Below are 18,594 nucleotides of genomic sequence, written 5' to 3' on the forward strand. Positions count from 1 at the left end.
GGAGTTTTCTAAATAGAATTGAAAAATTTACACTTTTTCTGATATTTTCAAATTCAACTTAAAACTTGCTCCATCAATTGTTGACGTAAAATTTTTGCATGTTTATTGAACATGCTCATTGCTTTCAAGTAAAAAATTTCAATACCGAAAGCATTGATTTCCAACAATTATTTAAAATCCGTATCCGATATTCACTATCTTTTTCATATCAAATGTCTCTAAGTGTTAGAATATGTTATGATCAATTAGTATTCATTAGAATTATTTAGCATATCTAAATATTTATTATAAGATATTACGTCATTATTATTTCAATTCTTTTAGCACATATAAATACTTTTTTATATTGAATCATTCTATACAAGTTGAATAGATACAAATTCTTTTTCTATTGCTCTCTCTTATTCTTTCAAACATTGTATAAGAACCATAGTATCCTCCTTGAAGAGGATAATATTATTTTTCTTCTGGTAAAGTCACCGTATTTTTTTCACACTTTTTTCTCTATGTCATTTTTCTTTATTTTTTGTCACTCTTTTAACTTTTTCATCTTACCGATTAGCTTATCATCTCCGTCTTATGTCTTTTCGAGTCTAATAAATTAAACACCACTGTCATCCGCTACTTACCTATTTTCATGGAGAAACCAAATATTTTTCGTCATCCTTCACCATTTTACCATCTTTTCGCAGTTTGCCACTTTTTCGGTAGTTTGTCATTTTTTCGGACAGTTTGTCATCTTTTTGACCTTTTTCGACAGTTTGCCATCTTTTCCGTTGTTTTTCAACAATTTGCCACTCTTTAAGCAGTTTCATCTGCGCTTTCTTGCGACAGTTTCGTCTGCGCTTCCTTCCGGCAACTCTGTTTACATTTTCTTCCGGCAGTTTCGTCTACATTTTCTTCTGGCAGTTCCGTTTATATGCTCCTTCTAGCAGTTCTTCTACACCTGTTCCATCAATTTATGCAGTTATTTTTTATTTTTTCTTTTAAATAAATTTCAAACTCAAGTTGTGACTTGAATTTGAGATATGTTAGAATATATTAGGATCAATTAGCATTCATTAGAATTATTTAGCATATGTGAATATTTATTATAGGATATTACGTCTTTATTATTTCGATTCTCATAACACTTATAAATACCTTTCTATATTATATTATTTTATACAAGTTGAATAAACACAAATCTTTTTCTCAATTGCTCTTTTTTATTCTTTCTAATAAGATTTTTTAACTCAATTACAAATTTTATATGATATTCAAATGAGACTTCATTCTAATAATTCTCAATATCCTATATTTAAATACACATTCACACAAATATATTTAACATTAGTCATTTGTAAGAAGAAGATAAAAATAAAGAGAAAAGAAGATGATTTAATTTCATTTGCATAGCAGATAAGAATGTGCATGCCATATTTCGTTGTCACTAACAACGACCATGAACAAGTTATAGTTTATTTACAAACGAAAGAATTATTAAACTATAAAAATTAAATGCTATATGTTATTTTTATTAAAAAAATCATACTATAACACGTAATACCATACATCATGTACCAATACAGTAGTACGATGATGATTGATGGATAAGTGGGAAACGTCATTGTAGGGTAGCAATTAACCGTTTGATGTTCTTTTATCTCATTTGTTGTGGGGGTGGAATCTGCCATATTCTGCTCCTTTTTTGGTAGTGTTTAGGTTAGGGAATAGCTAATCTTTGCATACATATAACGCCTCTTTCAACCGCTAACATTCTAAAGATGAAACGCACAAGAATGCCATGATTATATGCATGGACTTGTAATAATTATTCGCCGTTAAAAATTCAAGTACAGTCGACTTGACGTGAAATTGATAGTTAAGAGTCGTTAAATAAAAATTTAGTCAAATCAGTCAAATTATTTAATGACTTTCGATTATTAACTTCATGTGAAGTCAACTGTACCTGAATTTTCATCTTATTGACTGATCTTATGTTTGAACATGGAAGGGAAGGGAATCTATTTTTTTATTCTTTTTAGACTGTGATTTGATTAGGTTATTTTAGAAACGGAAATATAAAAACAAAAACAAAAAGAAATCTTGTATTTCTATATATAGTTATCCGTATAATTAATTAAACAAAAAAACCTTTTCCATTTTTCAAGATAAAAATTCAACCCGAAAAATTGAGGAGACCAAGAAATATAATGGAATGTTTTCGAATAGTAACACCTATATTTTATAAATCAAAATCAAAATCAAAATTAGGAGAACGCGTTGTCAATTTGTCATACACCTCTTCACATAGATCATGTCATAACTTGCCCTTGTGAGGTTAGCTACACACATTAAAAAGAATATTATTATAAGATTATTTATTTCAAAAATTTAATTTAATAGAAATAATACATAAATAATCATATATCTGCCATATTATTTTACACAAGAATTTATTTTAAATTTTTATATTTTTTATTTTTATTTAATATATTATTAGTGTGAGGTAGTTTTATAAGTATATTTAATTATATAACATTACATTAGTAAAAATAATTACTTTTTATATTGATGGTGTGAATAATTATCCAAAATATATATATATAATTAGATAAATGTGTAAAATATTATATATATTATAATCAGTGTATCAAAATTAATTTTTTTATATTAAAATTTTTTATTTTTGAAGCCAACAAAAAATCTGAATATTAAACTTTTTATCATAAAAATTTTAATCATATCATTAAATTATTTATTTTTAAAAAATTAAATTAATAAAAAAAGACATATAATTATATCTCCAATAATTATCATGTTTAAATTAATGCACTCAATACATTTACTAGTAAGGTAACTAATATATATAGTTAGTTGAAGGGATAAATATTAGTTAATAATTCTTTAATATTTCATTATTAATTGCACTATATAGTAGCTCTATGTATCTCGTTCAATTTTTTAATTCGTTAACTATTTTAGTTCTTAATTGAGTTGGAGAGAATTAGCCCAACTCAAAAGTCTAAATTAAATATCATACCGATAGATATGCTTTGATTCTTTAACAAAACTAGCGATATTAAATCCACTATGATTATATTGTTGACGAAAGGATCAATGATGGTACTATTATAGTTATCAGAACTGAACCGATAATTAAATCGATCAGATTATTTGAGTTATTGAATTACTGATTTAATCGGTGAGTCACTGATTGAACTGATTCTACATAAATAAAAAATATAAAATAGACAAAAATTTAAAATACATATTTTTACTAATATTTTAAAAATAAACAAATTATTCTAAAATAATATAGAATAAAAAATAAGTATTTTATTATTTTTACTCTATCATAAATATTTTTATTTTTTTATATTAAAATAATTATTATTTTTTTTTAATTTTAATAATTTATTAATTAGTTTATATCTATTATATTATTATATATTATAAGTATTTATTAAAAATATATGTGAATTTATAATTATATTAAATAAAAATATATTCAATTTATAAACGAGTGAATTTATAATTAAAATAAAAATAAATTAAATAAAAATAAATTATGTGATGAAAAATATTTATATATTATAATTTACAATAATATTAATAAGATGTATTATAGTCTGATTCGATTTTAACCACTACTGTTACTATTGTGATTGGCATGTGATGATTATATATTTATGTATAATTCATGGATTACTTAGTCTGTATAGTTTAATATACACGTTTTCTTTATTTATGTTTCGCTTTATAAAAATAATTCTTTATAAATAAAGCAAAGTAGAAATAAGTCTATAACTCATAATGTGACAAAACAGTTGAGTTGACCATGTTAAGATAAATATTCAAATAAGCAAATGCGATCCAATAATATTCCAATTTCTAATTTGAATATAGCGATGAAGCATTATTATTACCACTTTGGTTATCTTTTTTGTAGTTTATGTTTCTATTTATTTATATGATTGTGAAAGAAACAAAATGGTTTCTCTTTATTAATTACAGCCAGTGGCCCCAGATTCTTTGGCTTCTATTTGGGTTTTGATGCTTATACATTAAAGATGGAACAAAAGCTGTTAGCCTTTGTCCAATTGTCCCCCCAATCACAATTGGTAAGCATCATATTTGAACTCTAAATAAATAAACAAAAGTTATATCCTTAAAGTGTTTAGTTGACTCAGTCAATTAGTTTTCTCATTAGACTTGAATAGTTACTTCCACTATATCTTTACAATGTATTTAATTTTTTCAAAACTTTATATTATATATATAGATACTATTTTTGTTTACTTATCTTTTATATATTTTTTATTTTTAGTAATAAAAATGATTGATGATAAATAAGAACAAAATAAAATAAAGGGCAAAAAACCATATTGAGCCAGAGCAAGAAACTTGTAACCAAAATGCGCCAAATCCAATTTCGTTTCAGCAATGAGCCAAAGTGTATTTTAATACAATTCGAACCAAGCTGGTTCGAATTGCACTCCTTCATAATTCGAACCAAGATGGTTCGATTTAGTGTTCTACGTTTTTGAATAATTCGAACCAAGATGGTTCGAACTTCTCCCATACATAATTCGAACCAGTATGGTTCGAACTTCAATAACACATAATTCGAACCAGGGTGGTTCGAATTATGCTTTGTATTCGAGTCCATGTAATTCGAACCAGGTCGGTTCGAATTACTCCTAATGCACTCCTTCATAATTCGAACCAGGCTGGTTCGAATTATGTGTGATTCGACTATAAAAGGAGTTCGAATCACCCTCATTCGAACCATTATCCCTCCCCCCTACCCCACAAAATCCCAGAGAAAACGACCCAGATTCTCTCCGAGAAAGACCTGAACGGACGAGTCTGCTGATGGAGGACGATCCGGCACGGTTATATCGGTTGGACGGAGTCGCTCATATAGCCGGGGTCATCAACGACGAGGTTAGTACGGAAATTTTTTTTGATCCTAGCGTTACTTGTGCGTTAGTGGTTTTGTATCTTAGTTAGATGGTACTTTATGTTAGTGGTTTATGTAGGCGGTTTAGGTGAGGGGATCTTGTAGGTGGTTTATGATAGTGGTTTAAGCTAGCGGTATAAGTTAGTGGTTTATGTTAGTGGTTTAGGGTGGTGGTTTAGGGTAGTGGTTTTTGTTAGTGGTTTAAGTCAGTGGTTTTTGGTAGTGGTTTATGTTGGTGGTTTATGTTAGCGGTTTTTGTTAGCGGTTTTTGCAAGCGGTTTTTTTATGTGGTTTATGGTAGTTGTTTAATGCTAGGTGGTTTAAGTAAGCCGGTTTATTGAATTTGTTTCTTGTTAATGGGTCTCGGTAATTGTGGTATATGCTAGCGGTTTAGTTGTGTGGTTTAGGGGTTTCTTTTCCAGTTAGTTATCCTTCATGTAATGTTATGCTGTTTAATTTAGAAAAATGGTTAATGTAAACCTGTTTATGGAAACCGTTTTATGTAAACCCGTTTACGTAGACCGGTTTACTGTGAACCGGTTTATGTGAACCGGTTTACTGTAAAACCTGTGTAGTTATATATCTCAGTATGCGGTTCTTTTCATGCGCAGCCCGAGCGATGCATTAGGAGCATGAGGCGGCAGCAGGGCATGCGTCTTGATGACAGATACGTTCCATACTTGCAGATGGCAGGGCTATACCATCTTGCAAGGCTGAACGACCGGTGGTTCCGGCTAGACGAGGCGCTCGTCAGTGCATTCGTGGAGAGATGGCGTCCCGAGACGCACACTTTTCATATGCCGTTCGGAGAGTGCACGATCACACTCCAGGACGTGGCATACCAGCTGGGTTTGCCAGTCGATGGCCGTTACGTGAGCGGGTGCCTGTCAGAGTTCCATATATACATCGATGGAGGCCGTCCACCCTGGGTCTGGTTCCAGGAGTTGCTTGGAGTTATACCTCCTCCCAGTCAGGTTCAGAAGTACGCAGTGAACTGCAGCTGGTTTCAGGAGACCTTTGGTGAGTGCCCTGAGGATGCAGATGATGACACTGTTCGTCGATATGTCCGTGCGTACATCATGATGTTGCTAGGCACGCAGTTGTTTGCGGACAAGTCTGGCAACCGGATTCACATTAGATGGCTTCCCTATGTAGCGAGGCTGGAGGAGCTGGGTACGTACAGCTGGGGTTCGGCAGCACTGGCCTGGTTGTACCGGTGCATGTGCAGGGTGGCAAACAGACATGTTGTGAAGTTAGCGGGCCCGCTCCAGCTACTGCAGTCTTGGATCTTTTGGCGGTTTCCTCAGTTTCGGCCTGCAGGATATGAGACGTTCAGCTGGCCGTTGGCGTCTAGGTACTATACTGGGCCTATTCTTTTTCAATATGACTTAGAGAATTGCGTGTATGTTAATACTCTATTGCATAATGTTAACACAGATATTAGTATATGTAACTCATGTGTATGGTGCAGATGGGCAGGTTACAACCCTTCCGGTAGCGAGAAGGGTCCGAGATATTAGTATATTAGTTTTCTTGTTATGTAGTGCTCTGTTTATGTATGTTGTTCCTAACTATTTGTATTAAATGAAACATGATAATATATAATGATTTCGTTTAGTTATTAAAATGAGGATGAACGAGTCTTGTAGCATAACTTCTAATGAAAGACAACATATTCATTACTACTCACAAATACCAAAGTTCAATGCATTAATCTCAACAAGGTACATTCGTGGTCAAGCAATGCATCTAACAAGACAACTTAAATGTAAACAACACTAACAATAACATCATGGAAACTAATTTCGCCCTGTCTGAGACGATCCTACTACCTGTGGGCATCTACGTCTAGTGTGTCCGGGTTGGCGACAAAGGCCACACCGTTTTGGCCTGTTTGGATTTGCCTCATCCATATTCGTCCGTATCCTTGTGGATCTAACCAGTAATCAAACTCAACCTCAGTCTTCGCGTACGCTGCATTCACGAGAAGCCTCCTAGCGTCTTTGCCCTTGAAGGTAAGGGCGAAATTAGCCGCTACGTGTCGTATGCAGAATGCACGGTACGCAGATGGTGGTAACCAACCTCCGTCCGGGGCCTCAAGCGCAGACTTGATACCGTTGTGCCTATCCGATATAACCAGCAGACCGGGCTGCGGGGTCACGTGCTGCCGTAGATGCGAGAGAAAGAATGTCCACGACTCCGCATTCTCACCCTCTACTAGTGCGAATGCGACAGGTAGAATGTTGGAGTTCCCGTCCTGTGCAATCGCAATGAGCAACGTTCCCCCATACTTACCATATAGATGTGTGCCGTCAATGCTGACTAGCGGCTTGCAATGCCGGAATGCCTCGATGCACGGAGGGAAAGTCCAGAAAAGTCTGTGGAAATAAGCTTGAGACTCGTCAACTTGTCCTCCAACTAGAACCGGGCTCATCCTGAGGACCGCAACAGTACCAGGCATCGTCAGCTGGACACCCAACACCCACCTAGGTATCTCGCTGTATGACTCATCCCAGTCACCGTAGATGATGCCAACGGCCTTCTGCTTCGCCATCCAAACCCTCCTGTAAGTCGGCCTAAAACCAAAATGCGCTGCCGTGGCGTTGAGGAGCACCTTGATGCTAACCGATGCGTCAGCCCTGACCATTGGCATAATGAACGCCGAAATCACAGAATGATCCAAACTTCTGTGATCACTTGATATGGATGTGGCCAGGCAAGTGTGAGGGCCATTGTACCGTTTGACCTCCCAAATGCCCTTCCGCTTCCGGAGACTGAGCCGAATCAACCATGTGCACCCATTCCCGAACTCGGAACACTTGCCCACATACCGGCGGTGATCGGACTCCACCACCTTGTACTGTACCCCTCGCCGGATGCTGTAAGTCTTCACACTTAACAGGGCCTCATCTTTATCCTGGAATTGCTGACCAACCTGGAACTCTGTGAGACCAGCATTTCCTTCCGCATCTCTAGCTCCGAATCCAACAGGGTGACCTAGCGCAACCTCATGCGTCATGGCGTCCAGGTCCAGAGAAGAAAAATATGGTGGATACTGCTGTGTGCCAGAGCTAGAACCACCGCCAGCCAATGCAGGCCCAGCCGCTTGAACCTCGTCCCCGCTATCGTCCTCAATCGTTTCGGGCTCAACGTCGTCCTCATCAGGATCACCCAATTCTCCGTCTCCGACGCCAACCGGTGGAACGCCCTGTAAAGCGTTTGCCAGAACATCAAAGGATCCTACCTCGTCGCGGACGCCGTCATTCAAATCAACAGCAAATGACGGAGAGGCGACAAGTTGGGCCGCTGGCTCGTAAATTGGGACGGAGGAAGAAGCCACAGCAGCCATCGAACTGGAGCCAGCTGCCGTGGCTACATTGGCGGTATTCCGGTTCGAACCCCCTGAGCTGGATACCACATCAACCAGCTTTGCCAGCAACTCTGGTGTGCGGACCTCCGGAAACTGTCTCCGACAAAGAAACATGACTTGGAGGTCCTCATCACTACCAATCGTCAGACAATCATACTTCACCGTATCGTGCAGGATCGTGACTGGAATGCGATAGAAAAACTTCTTAATCCGCTTCGCACCTTCCAGGCCAAGTTTCATCAGCACAGCTCTAACCAAGTCATCATAGCTTGTCGTTCGATTCACCACAATATAGAGAGGATTCTTATCTGTGAACTTCACTCCGGACCGAGTTTTCCTCTTGATGGATCCTTTATGGTGTACCAAAACAGCAAAACTCTCCTCCTCACTAGCCATCTTACGTCCTCTAATGAGAGCAATTCACGTTTACAGCGTTTATATAGAGCTCTGATTCGTACTAATTCGAACTAACCTGGTTCGAACCATGATACACGTAATTCGAACCAAGCTGGTTCGAATTACTACAATCAACCTCTCTTTGGTTCGAACCAGGTTGGTTCGAACCAAGAAAGCATGTAATTCGAACCAGCCTGGTTCGAATTACTACAACCAAGCTCTCTCCACATAATTCGAACCAACCAGGTTCGAATTACATGCTTTCTTGGTTCGAACCTATCCGGTTCGAATTATTCAAAATTTTCCAATACTAGTTCGAACCAACTTGGTTCGAATTACTAGCTAATACAGTTCGAACCTTGGTGGTTCGATTTATATAAAAATGCCTCTTGGCTTATTGCTGAAACAAATTTCTGTTTGGCGTATTTTGGTTAAACTTTTCTGCATGTGGCTTAATATGGTTTTTTGCCCTAAAATAAAATAAAATAAAAATATCTTTTATACCTAAAAAATAATACAAACAAAAATTACTACAAATTTTCTTTTTTTTCCCATATGAATATGATTGTGATATGTGATGACGAGTGCAGATACAACCTGTTCACGCAAAGTGGCATTCAATGATGAATGAAAAATCTACTATAAATTTGGTTGAACAAATGTTGTTACTGATATATCCTTCGTATTATTTCTTTTTATTTAGTTTAATAAGAGTTTGAAAAAAAAGTGATTTTATAATATGATTTTATAATTTTTATAATCTAAGGAATTAGAGTTTGAATTTTTGTGATCCAAAAGAAAAGATTTGGTATAAGTCATTAAAGAAAAACATGTAAAAATTCATGTAAACTCTAAAAAAGTGACTCTTGCGTAAATAAATATGATAGAAATATAATAATTTATATAACTCCTGTTATTAATTTAAACTTTTAAAAAGAGTAGTATCATAAAAAAAATTACAATATCATTAAAAAATCACAATAAAAATTACAAATTCGATACCCACAAAAAAAGGATGAGGCGAGCATCATCTATGATATGATTGGGAGTTGTTGTCTTGTTGAGATAAAAAAAACTGCATTGATTTCCTGCAATCTCGTTGGAGCATATCTTTGTACTATGAATGATTTTCTTTTTTTTAAGGTAATCAAACTAGTTCCTTTAAGAATATATTAAAAATATGGAAATTGACTAAAAAGTCCCCGTAGAAGTATACTAAGTTGGGTATGATTCTGAAAATAAAATAAAATAAAACATTAAAAAAAAATAATATTTAATATTTAATATTTTTATATTTTATTTAATAATAAATTAAAATAAAATTTATTCTTTTTTTATTAAAAAGTTTAAGAAAAAAATATAATAATAAAAAATATAATTATAAAATTAATAAAAATAAAAAATAAAAAAAATTATATTTTTTGTTAATATTTTTGTATTATTTTTATTAAAATAAACACAAAATACACTAATTTAATATTTTAAACATAATATTTTTATTTTTATTTTATCTCTTAAACACAATTTTATATTTTTATATTCCTCTCTCAGTATTTCCCATGGATAAACACAAGTCTATAGACTAGATAAGATTAAGGTTACTACTAAGAGTAGTATTTATAGTACAACTGTTGCTATGCTCTGTTTTTGGATCAAGATATGGTTTTTGTGGTGTGCTCAGAAAATGGAAATCGAAAAAATTCTCCAGTTGCGCAACAATGGATACAATCCCCAAAGAAAATAGAGTAAGAAGATGATAGAACGCACGTCCTTTCAACACAAACATTCATTTTATTCATTCTTACTTTCACGTTTATAGTTATAACATGGGAACATACTTGATACAATACAACAAAAAGCCAAGAACCAAAAAAAGAAAATGTAACTCCATTAATAATGAGATCAGACGTGATCATCAGGTGAAGGGTGTACGGCGTTGTTTTTGTTGGTGACGCCGGCGATGATGACGGTAGCGATCATTTGCTTGACGGAGCGTCTTTTTACGGGGAAGACGCTACCTTGCTTTGGTATATGCCATGGCGGCGCCGCCGCCGCCGGCGCCGTTATCTGGCTACTAACCGAATTTTCAGTGCCCTTTTCTTTCTTTTCAGCTTCCATTATGGCCGCCTCACGTGCCTCACGTGCCTCACCTCACTCCTCTGTTTTCTATTTTCTTCTCTGTTTCTTTTCTTCTCTGTTTTTGTGTCTATGACTCTATCACTCTATGCTTAGCTGAGGGAAGAGGCAGTTAGTTACTTAAATAGACCACTCTTCTTTCAAATATTTGGATATAAATTAATTAAATAAATATTTGTGAAAAGGGTAATTATGTAAATCCAGTGTTTTACGCTGACGTATGCCTGTTTTATGACGTCAAATTATAGTTTTTTTTTTTATTCTGAGAAATTGTAGTTTTTAAGTATGAAGTATGAACACATTGTAAACAAGAATTTTAGAAACTTGAAAACATTTTTTTTTCTTACAATTGATTAAATGTTTAGCATTTTATTGATTTTTACACATATAAATTAGTATAATTTATATTCATATTATATAAAATTTTGTATAAGAATTGATAGAAAACATACAAATAGAAGAAATTATTATATTTTGTATATTTTTATAATTTTCCATCAAAAGTTCAAAATGATCAACATATTACCATTCACAATTTTTGCTGCATTTTCTTACGAGATTATTGCTTCTTTTTTTTTTTTGTCTTTCTTAGTGATATCTCTATTTAAAATGTACATGTGATACTAATGTCTGAAAGTGTTATATATGTTTTAGCTGTATCTTGGTTAAAAACTTATTTATCATCTAACAAAATCTAATAATAATACATTTATATTATATATAATAAATTTTAATTTGCTATGAATAATTTTATTGATAAAATGATCAATAATTTTATATTATATTATATATTTCATTTTAATTATTAAATGATAAATTATAGAACTTAATTTTTATATATTATAAAAATATTACTTTTAATTAAAATATAATCAAACAAAAAAATTATATTTTTTAAATAAAAACTATTATAAAAAAATATTTTTGACATTATCGTTGGAATAGTTACCATTCTATGACCTATCCATCTTAGAGCGAGTCGGCTAGCAAAGAAGGTCAAAGGAATTCCAAGATTCTCATGTTCCAGTTGATGAACGCAACGTGTCACAAGGCAGTGGCAGCACTATACTATATATATTGGCCCACACACCAAAAGAAGAACATGTGACAAATGACAAATCACATACCACCAACATGCTATACTATATCCAAAATCAACTTAAATTGATTTAATAGTTAATTTATTAATCTATTTAAATAAATATTATAAATTTAAATTTTATTTTATATATACTATAATTTATTATTTAATGACAAATTTTTAAATAAAATTTTAATTCGTAATGAATTAGCTTTTAATTTGTTGAATTGACAAAAAAAAATCATGCTATACTCAAAAAAATAAAATATAGATTATGCCGATAAAACTATAATTTATTTAATAGTTACGTTTTATATGTTTAATTTGAGTATTTCTAAATACTCGTACTTAATTTTGACCATTTTTTAAAAATAATAATAAATTAAAAAAATATAAGAAGAAAATAAATTTAATGAATAATGTGAACAATAAAATTAAAAAAAATCAAATGATAATCAATTTAATTAATTTTTAATAAATGTGCATTTTGAATTTAAAAAATAAAAAATAAAAATTTATAAATGATGCAGTTATATATACAGTAACCTCCCTTCTTCCGTCTATTTTTTTTTCCTTTTCTCGGTCTGACATTGACGTCGATAAGAACACCAGCCACCGCCGCCCAGAACACCAGCCGACGCTGCCCAACTATCTGCAGACGTCCATGCAGGCACCCCTTCACCGTCAGCGGCAACGACACCGCTTTCGTCACCCGCCACCTCCCTGTCACTTTCTTCTTGACCCCAATCTCTATAGTCAAACAAGCCCTATGTATGAGGATGAAGCACAGAGATAGAGTCTCACGCTTGTTCCTTTGCTAAAAATAGTTTATAAGTCTAACTAGATTTTAATAATCTAGAGGAATTCGGTCTGTATCTTAAGGCTTATCTTAATCTTTTGAGAGCTTAATCGGAATCAGCTATATATATATATATATATATATATATATATATATATAATACAATAATATATGAAAGGTAATTTTCTCACGAATATAGTAACTTAATAGAAAAGATAATTGTTTTCGACGTCATTTAACTTTTTTAGATATGTGTTCGAGATATAACGAGGTTCAGAAAATAATTAAATATTATTTTAGAGACTGTATGAAATCTAAAGTAATTCGATAAATATTAAACTCTTTTATTATGGACTCGATGGCAGATATCACTTTTAAAGATTGGTTTCATAAAGTCATGCCTAATAATGAGGCATTTTTTGGGCAGGTCTTTGGTGAATATGAAGACACCAGTGTAATGACATTCTTAATACTAAAAATCAATAGATAAATCACAAAGTTGTTGTTTTAGCTAGAATAACCGCCAGTGATTTAAAGTTATTTCTAAGTAGAAGCACTTCTTTTAGAATTTTCAAGAATCGCCTATACTGGAAACTACTAGTAGGTACAACTTTTAAAGTTAAATGTGATGTAAGTTTGTTTTCTGATTTGAATTTGGCTGGGTTTGGTTATATAATTAAAGATTCAGTTTTGATAGGTAGACAATGACTTTTCTAAACAATATGAATAATGGGTTCTAGAATTGACCCAATAAAGTAAAAAAATACTCCACCCCAAATTACCTCCTAAACCTTAACATTAGGATAACCATCCGCACACCTAGTGAATTGAACATCCAGCCATTGTTAATTGTGCATGAGTAAATCGAATAAAAAAATCATCCAATTAAGAATAATTAACATAATCATTTGCTACCTATTGAATTGAACATCCGACATATCTATTGTTCACATTGTTTAATATTCTCATTGTCTCCCTATACTTTTCCTTAGAGATTTTAATGGTGGTTGAATTTCGAGTTGTTTTGGAAGCTCTCCCCCCGATCTATTATAAGATGTGAGCTTTTTGCATTGGAAAAGTATAGGTAACTAACAAGATTTTTGAACAATGTGTAAACAATGTGAATTAATAGGGTTAAAAGAGTAAATTTAATTAGTAGCATTAAATTAGAGTGTAGTGTATTTTCATTTGATTGGTGATTGTTCATGTTGTTCAAAATTTTCATTGTTCCCCTAGCACTCCCCTTTTGCATTTTGGAAGGGTCTTGTTTTAGTTTGTAATTGTGGATTGAGAGATATTATGTGTGAAATGGATTATCTTAACATTTTACATCTTATGCATGATTCTACTAGTAGGTATTCATTTGATGTTGTTGATTTAGTTAACAAGATTTAAGAGCTTCTGTTCCGATTTTAGTTGGTTCAATTTGAATGGATAGTCCGAAAAGCCAACAAAATTGCAGACTAAATAGCTAGATATAGAGCAAAGCATAATCCTAGTCATGCTATTTGGTCTGAGTTTTGTGATGATATCTGATAAATCACTACTTCCTATTTAAGGTAAGTGTTTTGCTTTTTCTTTCTTTTGTTTGTTTAGAGGAAAAAAAACAAACTTAATATCTAATATTAGGATCCTCGTGATTGAATACACTAGTAGTGGACTATGATGCACGGACACGAGACACGACACGACACGGGACACACCGACACGCGAATTTTAAAATTTTATAAGATACGGGGATACTGATACATATAAAATATAAAGTATCTTTTAGATAAATCGTAATGATATTTTGATATTTTACTGATATTAAAATATAAATTAATTTTTTTAATTATTTTTAATATCTTATTTTAATTATATCAAGTATTTAAAATATTTTTTGTTATAATAAATAATAATATATACTATATCTAAATTTATTTTAAGAATATATGTTAAGAATAAGACTAGACACGCTCACACGTGATGGTATTTAGGTGTGTCCAAATGTGTCCGGAGAAGAATTTTTTATTTTTTATTACACTACAGAAAACACGGAGGATAGCGGCGGCAAAATACCTGCGGCTTCTCCATCTGCTGTAATTTGTCAAGATAGCCGCGATTGGCATCCGATCACTTCAATGTGACGCAGAATCAACTTGAATTAGCGTCGATTCTATGAAGCCCTGCCGCTAACCCTAACCCAATATACTGATTTCTCCCAAAATCAGTTCAGATTACCCAAAATATATAGTGGAGAACCCGTGAAAGGAGAGTAGAAGCGGCGAATTCCTGTTCTATGCTCCACCGGGGAGTCGCGTGGCTGCCGACCCAACCTCCTCTCACCGCTGTCGACCGTTCCCCTCTACTCTACAGTACGTGAAACCCCTGATCCCTCATTCACGGTGTGCGTAACTCACCCCTGTTATCTGCTCTCCCGTGCACGTCTGTGCCGTCTTTGAGTTGCGTAGCTGCCCAAACATCCTCCTCTCACCGTCGTCGGCCGTTCCCCTCTCCTCCACCATGCGCGAATCTGAGTTATCGGCCTCTTCCTGTCACTGGTTTGTTCTTCCACATTGCTCTTTCTTTCTTGTTTTCATTCTTGATCACTTACAAAATTTGAATCCTATTTTTCTCAAGATTTGTATATGTCTTCTCCTCGACGTCGCTAAGTCATGCTTGGAGCTGTTGGCATCCCAGTCTCCGTCATCGTCGTGAAGCCAGTCTCCGTGATTTAGAAAATAATGATGATATTTTAGCTCTTGTGAATATTTGTTGACTGCTTCAACAGTTTGTTTAATAGAGTGGTAATTGTCAATCAGCAATCCGTTAGGCATGGTTTATGCAGTTTATTTTCTACTGCTATTGGTTATAAGATTTTCATCTAGATTTTGCAAATTTTTATTTCCTTTGCAGTTAACCTATCTACCCTTCAAAAAATATTTATATTAACCAAATAACAAAAACAACTTTATCTACTAGTGAAGCCAACTAACATTGATAAATTGACACCATCTTTTACTATCCAAAAATAAATTTTGTAAAGAGTTCAGAACATGTTTAAAATTTGGAACGTAATCTTCTCTAATGATATCTTCTTATCCTTGACTCTTAATAGGAATATTTTTCCATTAATCCCATTTTCTCATTGGACCCTCTGTTGGTCATATTTGATCAAACCATTCTAAGTGATTTTTCTTTTCAGTAAGGGTTACCTAAGACTTTCCACTCTCGAATATGTTGATTTTTAGTTGATTTACAAAAGTGGATAGAATTGGTTTGTGGTATTATCTTTTATTGTTTCTTGACACATCCTCTCATGACTTAATTACCTCTTTTCCTTGGTATTTAATTTTCCAAGCTTCATCAGTCTGTACAACTAATCTGCCTACCAGCTCAATCTCTTGTCTTTGATGGGGATGTCTTCACAGTCGGTTTTATAAGAAAAAGTATGAACATATTTCAGATGGCTTTGTGAGGATAGTTCAATTAAGGAATTGGTTGAAACTTTATTCCTTTTTCTTTGAATTTTTTTGTGTTGAGCTTTATGTTGATTGTTCGACCAAGGATGAATTTAGATGTCTCATTATATTTTTGGATGACATAGAGACACAAAGGTGTTGTTATCTTAGAAAAGAATAGAAAAAGAAAATTGACTAACAAATTTAAATGTGATTAGTTTTCTTCTACATGGTACTGAAAATTGAAATCTGCAATTATTTTTCTCAATTATATATCTCTAGTGCTTGTTAGAAGTGAAGCAAATTGAAATTTCATAAATATTTGCCTACATCCTTGCTGTTTCTGTAATATGTACTATTGGGATTGAAACTAATAAAAATATATGCAACAGGGGATGTTGTGGGGACTTTTTTCTGGTTTAAATTACTCATCCACTTGTCCTCTGGTCAACGACCGGGTGAAGCAGTTGGTATATACATTGGCTTAATTTAACTTCATTAATTTCTATGGGAGTTCTAAATATAACATGCATATGATGGTCAAAAGGAGACAACATTACTTCCACTCTCTTGTACTTTAATATTAGGTGATTTGTATGTATCTTATGACATACCCTGAAAACGGTACTTGTTATAGAACCTTTTGAAGGATATTCAGCTTGGTTTTTGTTGTTGCTATACTCTTTCTTTTGAAACATTACTTTAAAAATCTCTTTTTTGTTTGGTAGATAAACTTTTTTATGTACTGCTTATTTTTGAATTTCTTGTGCTGTATTGCTTAAATTTTTTTTTCACTGGATAGAAATCAGTTGAAGGATCAATTTTTATTGGCTCCTGAGGAATCTAGTGTAACAGCTATTCGTAAAGGCTTCCAGATCAAATAGCTACTTCAATTATATTTTGCTATTAACCTTTTATTTTTCCATTCAATTGATTTATTATATCTTTGGCTTTGCTAATTGATTTAAAGCATTTTGGATGGTTCACAATACTCTATCTGGTTTAAAGCATTTCTACCCATACTAGGATGCCTTAAAAAATATATTTTATTAATATACTTTCTTTAATTATTCAATTTATTACTTGGTGTGATATGTGTTATTTACAAAGGGACTTGACTATCTTAATTTTATTTTGACTTTATTAAGATAATTTGATAGGTAAAACCAGTAACTCTTTCTAACTTATTATACATTGAATTTCTTATTGTGGCAGATGCTTCCACTTGGAACCAACAATCAAGAGCTACTTGAAGATTGTCTTTGTGGGTAAAATATTTTTGTCAGATCTTTCTTTTCTTGTTTAAAGTTTTCATTTGTTGATTAGTTAATCTTTTTTTAGTAGATGTTTGTCAGATCTTTAATTTTAGTATCTATCAATTGTGGATGAATTCATTTAAGATCATGCTCGATGCCCTAAGGCTATTGTTCAAGCCTGTTTTCATTCTAGTACATAACTTTCATTATTCACATAGATTTTATCAACTATTTTCTTTCTTTGATTTTTTTTAGGCACATAGCTATTATCAATTGTATAAATTAGCTATGTTTATGTCAAGTATGTTTTTTCCCTGATTTACAATGTAGGACTTGGTGTTTTGAAAATGGCCAGCTAGACAATTTTAAAGATGGCAAGGTGTACTGAAATAGCTGACAAAATGCAGAGTTATTTTGGTTAGATAAAATAATGCTAAGTTATTTTGGTTAAATAAAATTGTGCTAAGTTATCTAATCTAATATGCTAAGTTATTTTCGTTTTTTTGTAGCAGCAGAAAAAACAAAGAGGCAGACAATAGAGAGTGTGCTAAGTTATCTGATCCAACAACAAGATGGGAGCTACCATCAGACATCGCTGCACGGATGAATTCTTTGGATGGACATGGCCGAAAATAGAAATTAGGATATATATGATATTTTATTTTACAGTATATGTTTTGTTTAAGTTAACTATGCAGCATTTTTTATCAGCCAAATACTTTACTTTTTTTTTGTGACTATTGAAATACTCTATTGATATTAAAATAAATATATTAATTTGTTTTGCTTTTAAATATTCATGAGTTCTCGGCATCAATTTAGACTTTTAGAGAAGATCGATACGATTTTTAAAATAAAAAAATACTCTAAAAAATATTTCCAGGTTAATAAAAGAAAACAAACTAAAATAGTATCTTTTAAAAAGAAATAGGAGCTACAAATAGCGGCGGTTTAAAACCGCTGCAAATAAATTTCATAAAAAACGCTGCAGCAAATTGCAGCGGTTAAGGAACTTCGCAAATATGTGGGAGAAATCACTCTTCGTAATATAGCGGCGGTTTTAACCGCCACTAATCTAATCGACGCAAAATGTAATCCCCGCGTCTTTATGCACTGCGGATGCCGTTCCGCTGGCATCTTGTTTAGCGGCGGTTCAAAACCGCCG

At 33.0% G+C, this 18,594-nt stretch overlaps 1 protein-coding gene and 1 long non-coding RNA gene across 8 annotated transcripts; both read left to right on the forward strand.

The window, feature by feature from the left end:
* Positions 1-4,380: 4,380 nt before the first annotated feature.
* LOC140180741 (protein MAIN-LIKE 1-like) lies at positions 4,381-6,468 on the forward strand. Its single transcript, XM_072222031.1, has 2 exons — positions 4,381-4,932; positions 5,560-6,468. Exons 1-2 carry the CDS (start codon positions 4,861-4,863, stop codon positions 6,466-6,468), a joined length of 981 nt encoding a protein of 326 aa, XP_072078132.1. The 5' UTR covers positions 4,381-4,860.
* Positions 6,469-14,752: 8,284 nt separating this feature from the next.
* On the forward strand, positions 14,753-18,223 carry LOC112766811 (uncharacterized). 7 transcript variants are annotated; one of them, XR_003184566.3, is made up of 6 exons: positions 14,753-15,273; positions 15,353-15,519; positions 16,566-16,643; positions 17,389-17,441; positions 17,760-17,846; positions 17,942-18,223. It is a non-coding gene; the product is annotated as an uncharacterized lncRNA (long non-coding RNA). The 7 variants fall into 7 exon arrangements; XR_011875656.1 differs by having other exon boundaries at positions 14,753-15,519; XR_003184565.3 differs by lacking the exon at positions 15,353-15,519.
* The last annotated feature ends 371 nt before the right edge of the window (positions 18,224-18,594 follow it).

This window comes from Arachis hypogaea, chromosome 17 (genome assembly GCF_003086295.3).
Source record: "Arachis hypogaea cultivar Tifrunner chromosome 17, arahy.Tifrunner.gnm2.J5K5, whole genome shotgun sequence".
NCBI classification, from domain to species: domain Eukaryota; kingdom Viridiplantae; phylum Streptophyta; class Magnoliopsida; order Fabales; family Fabaceae; genus Arachis; species Arachis hypogaea.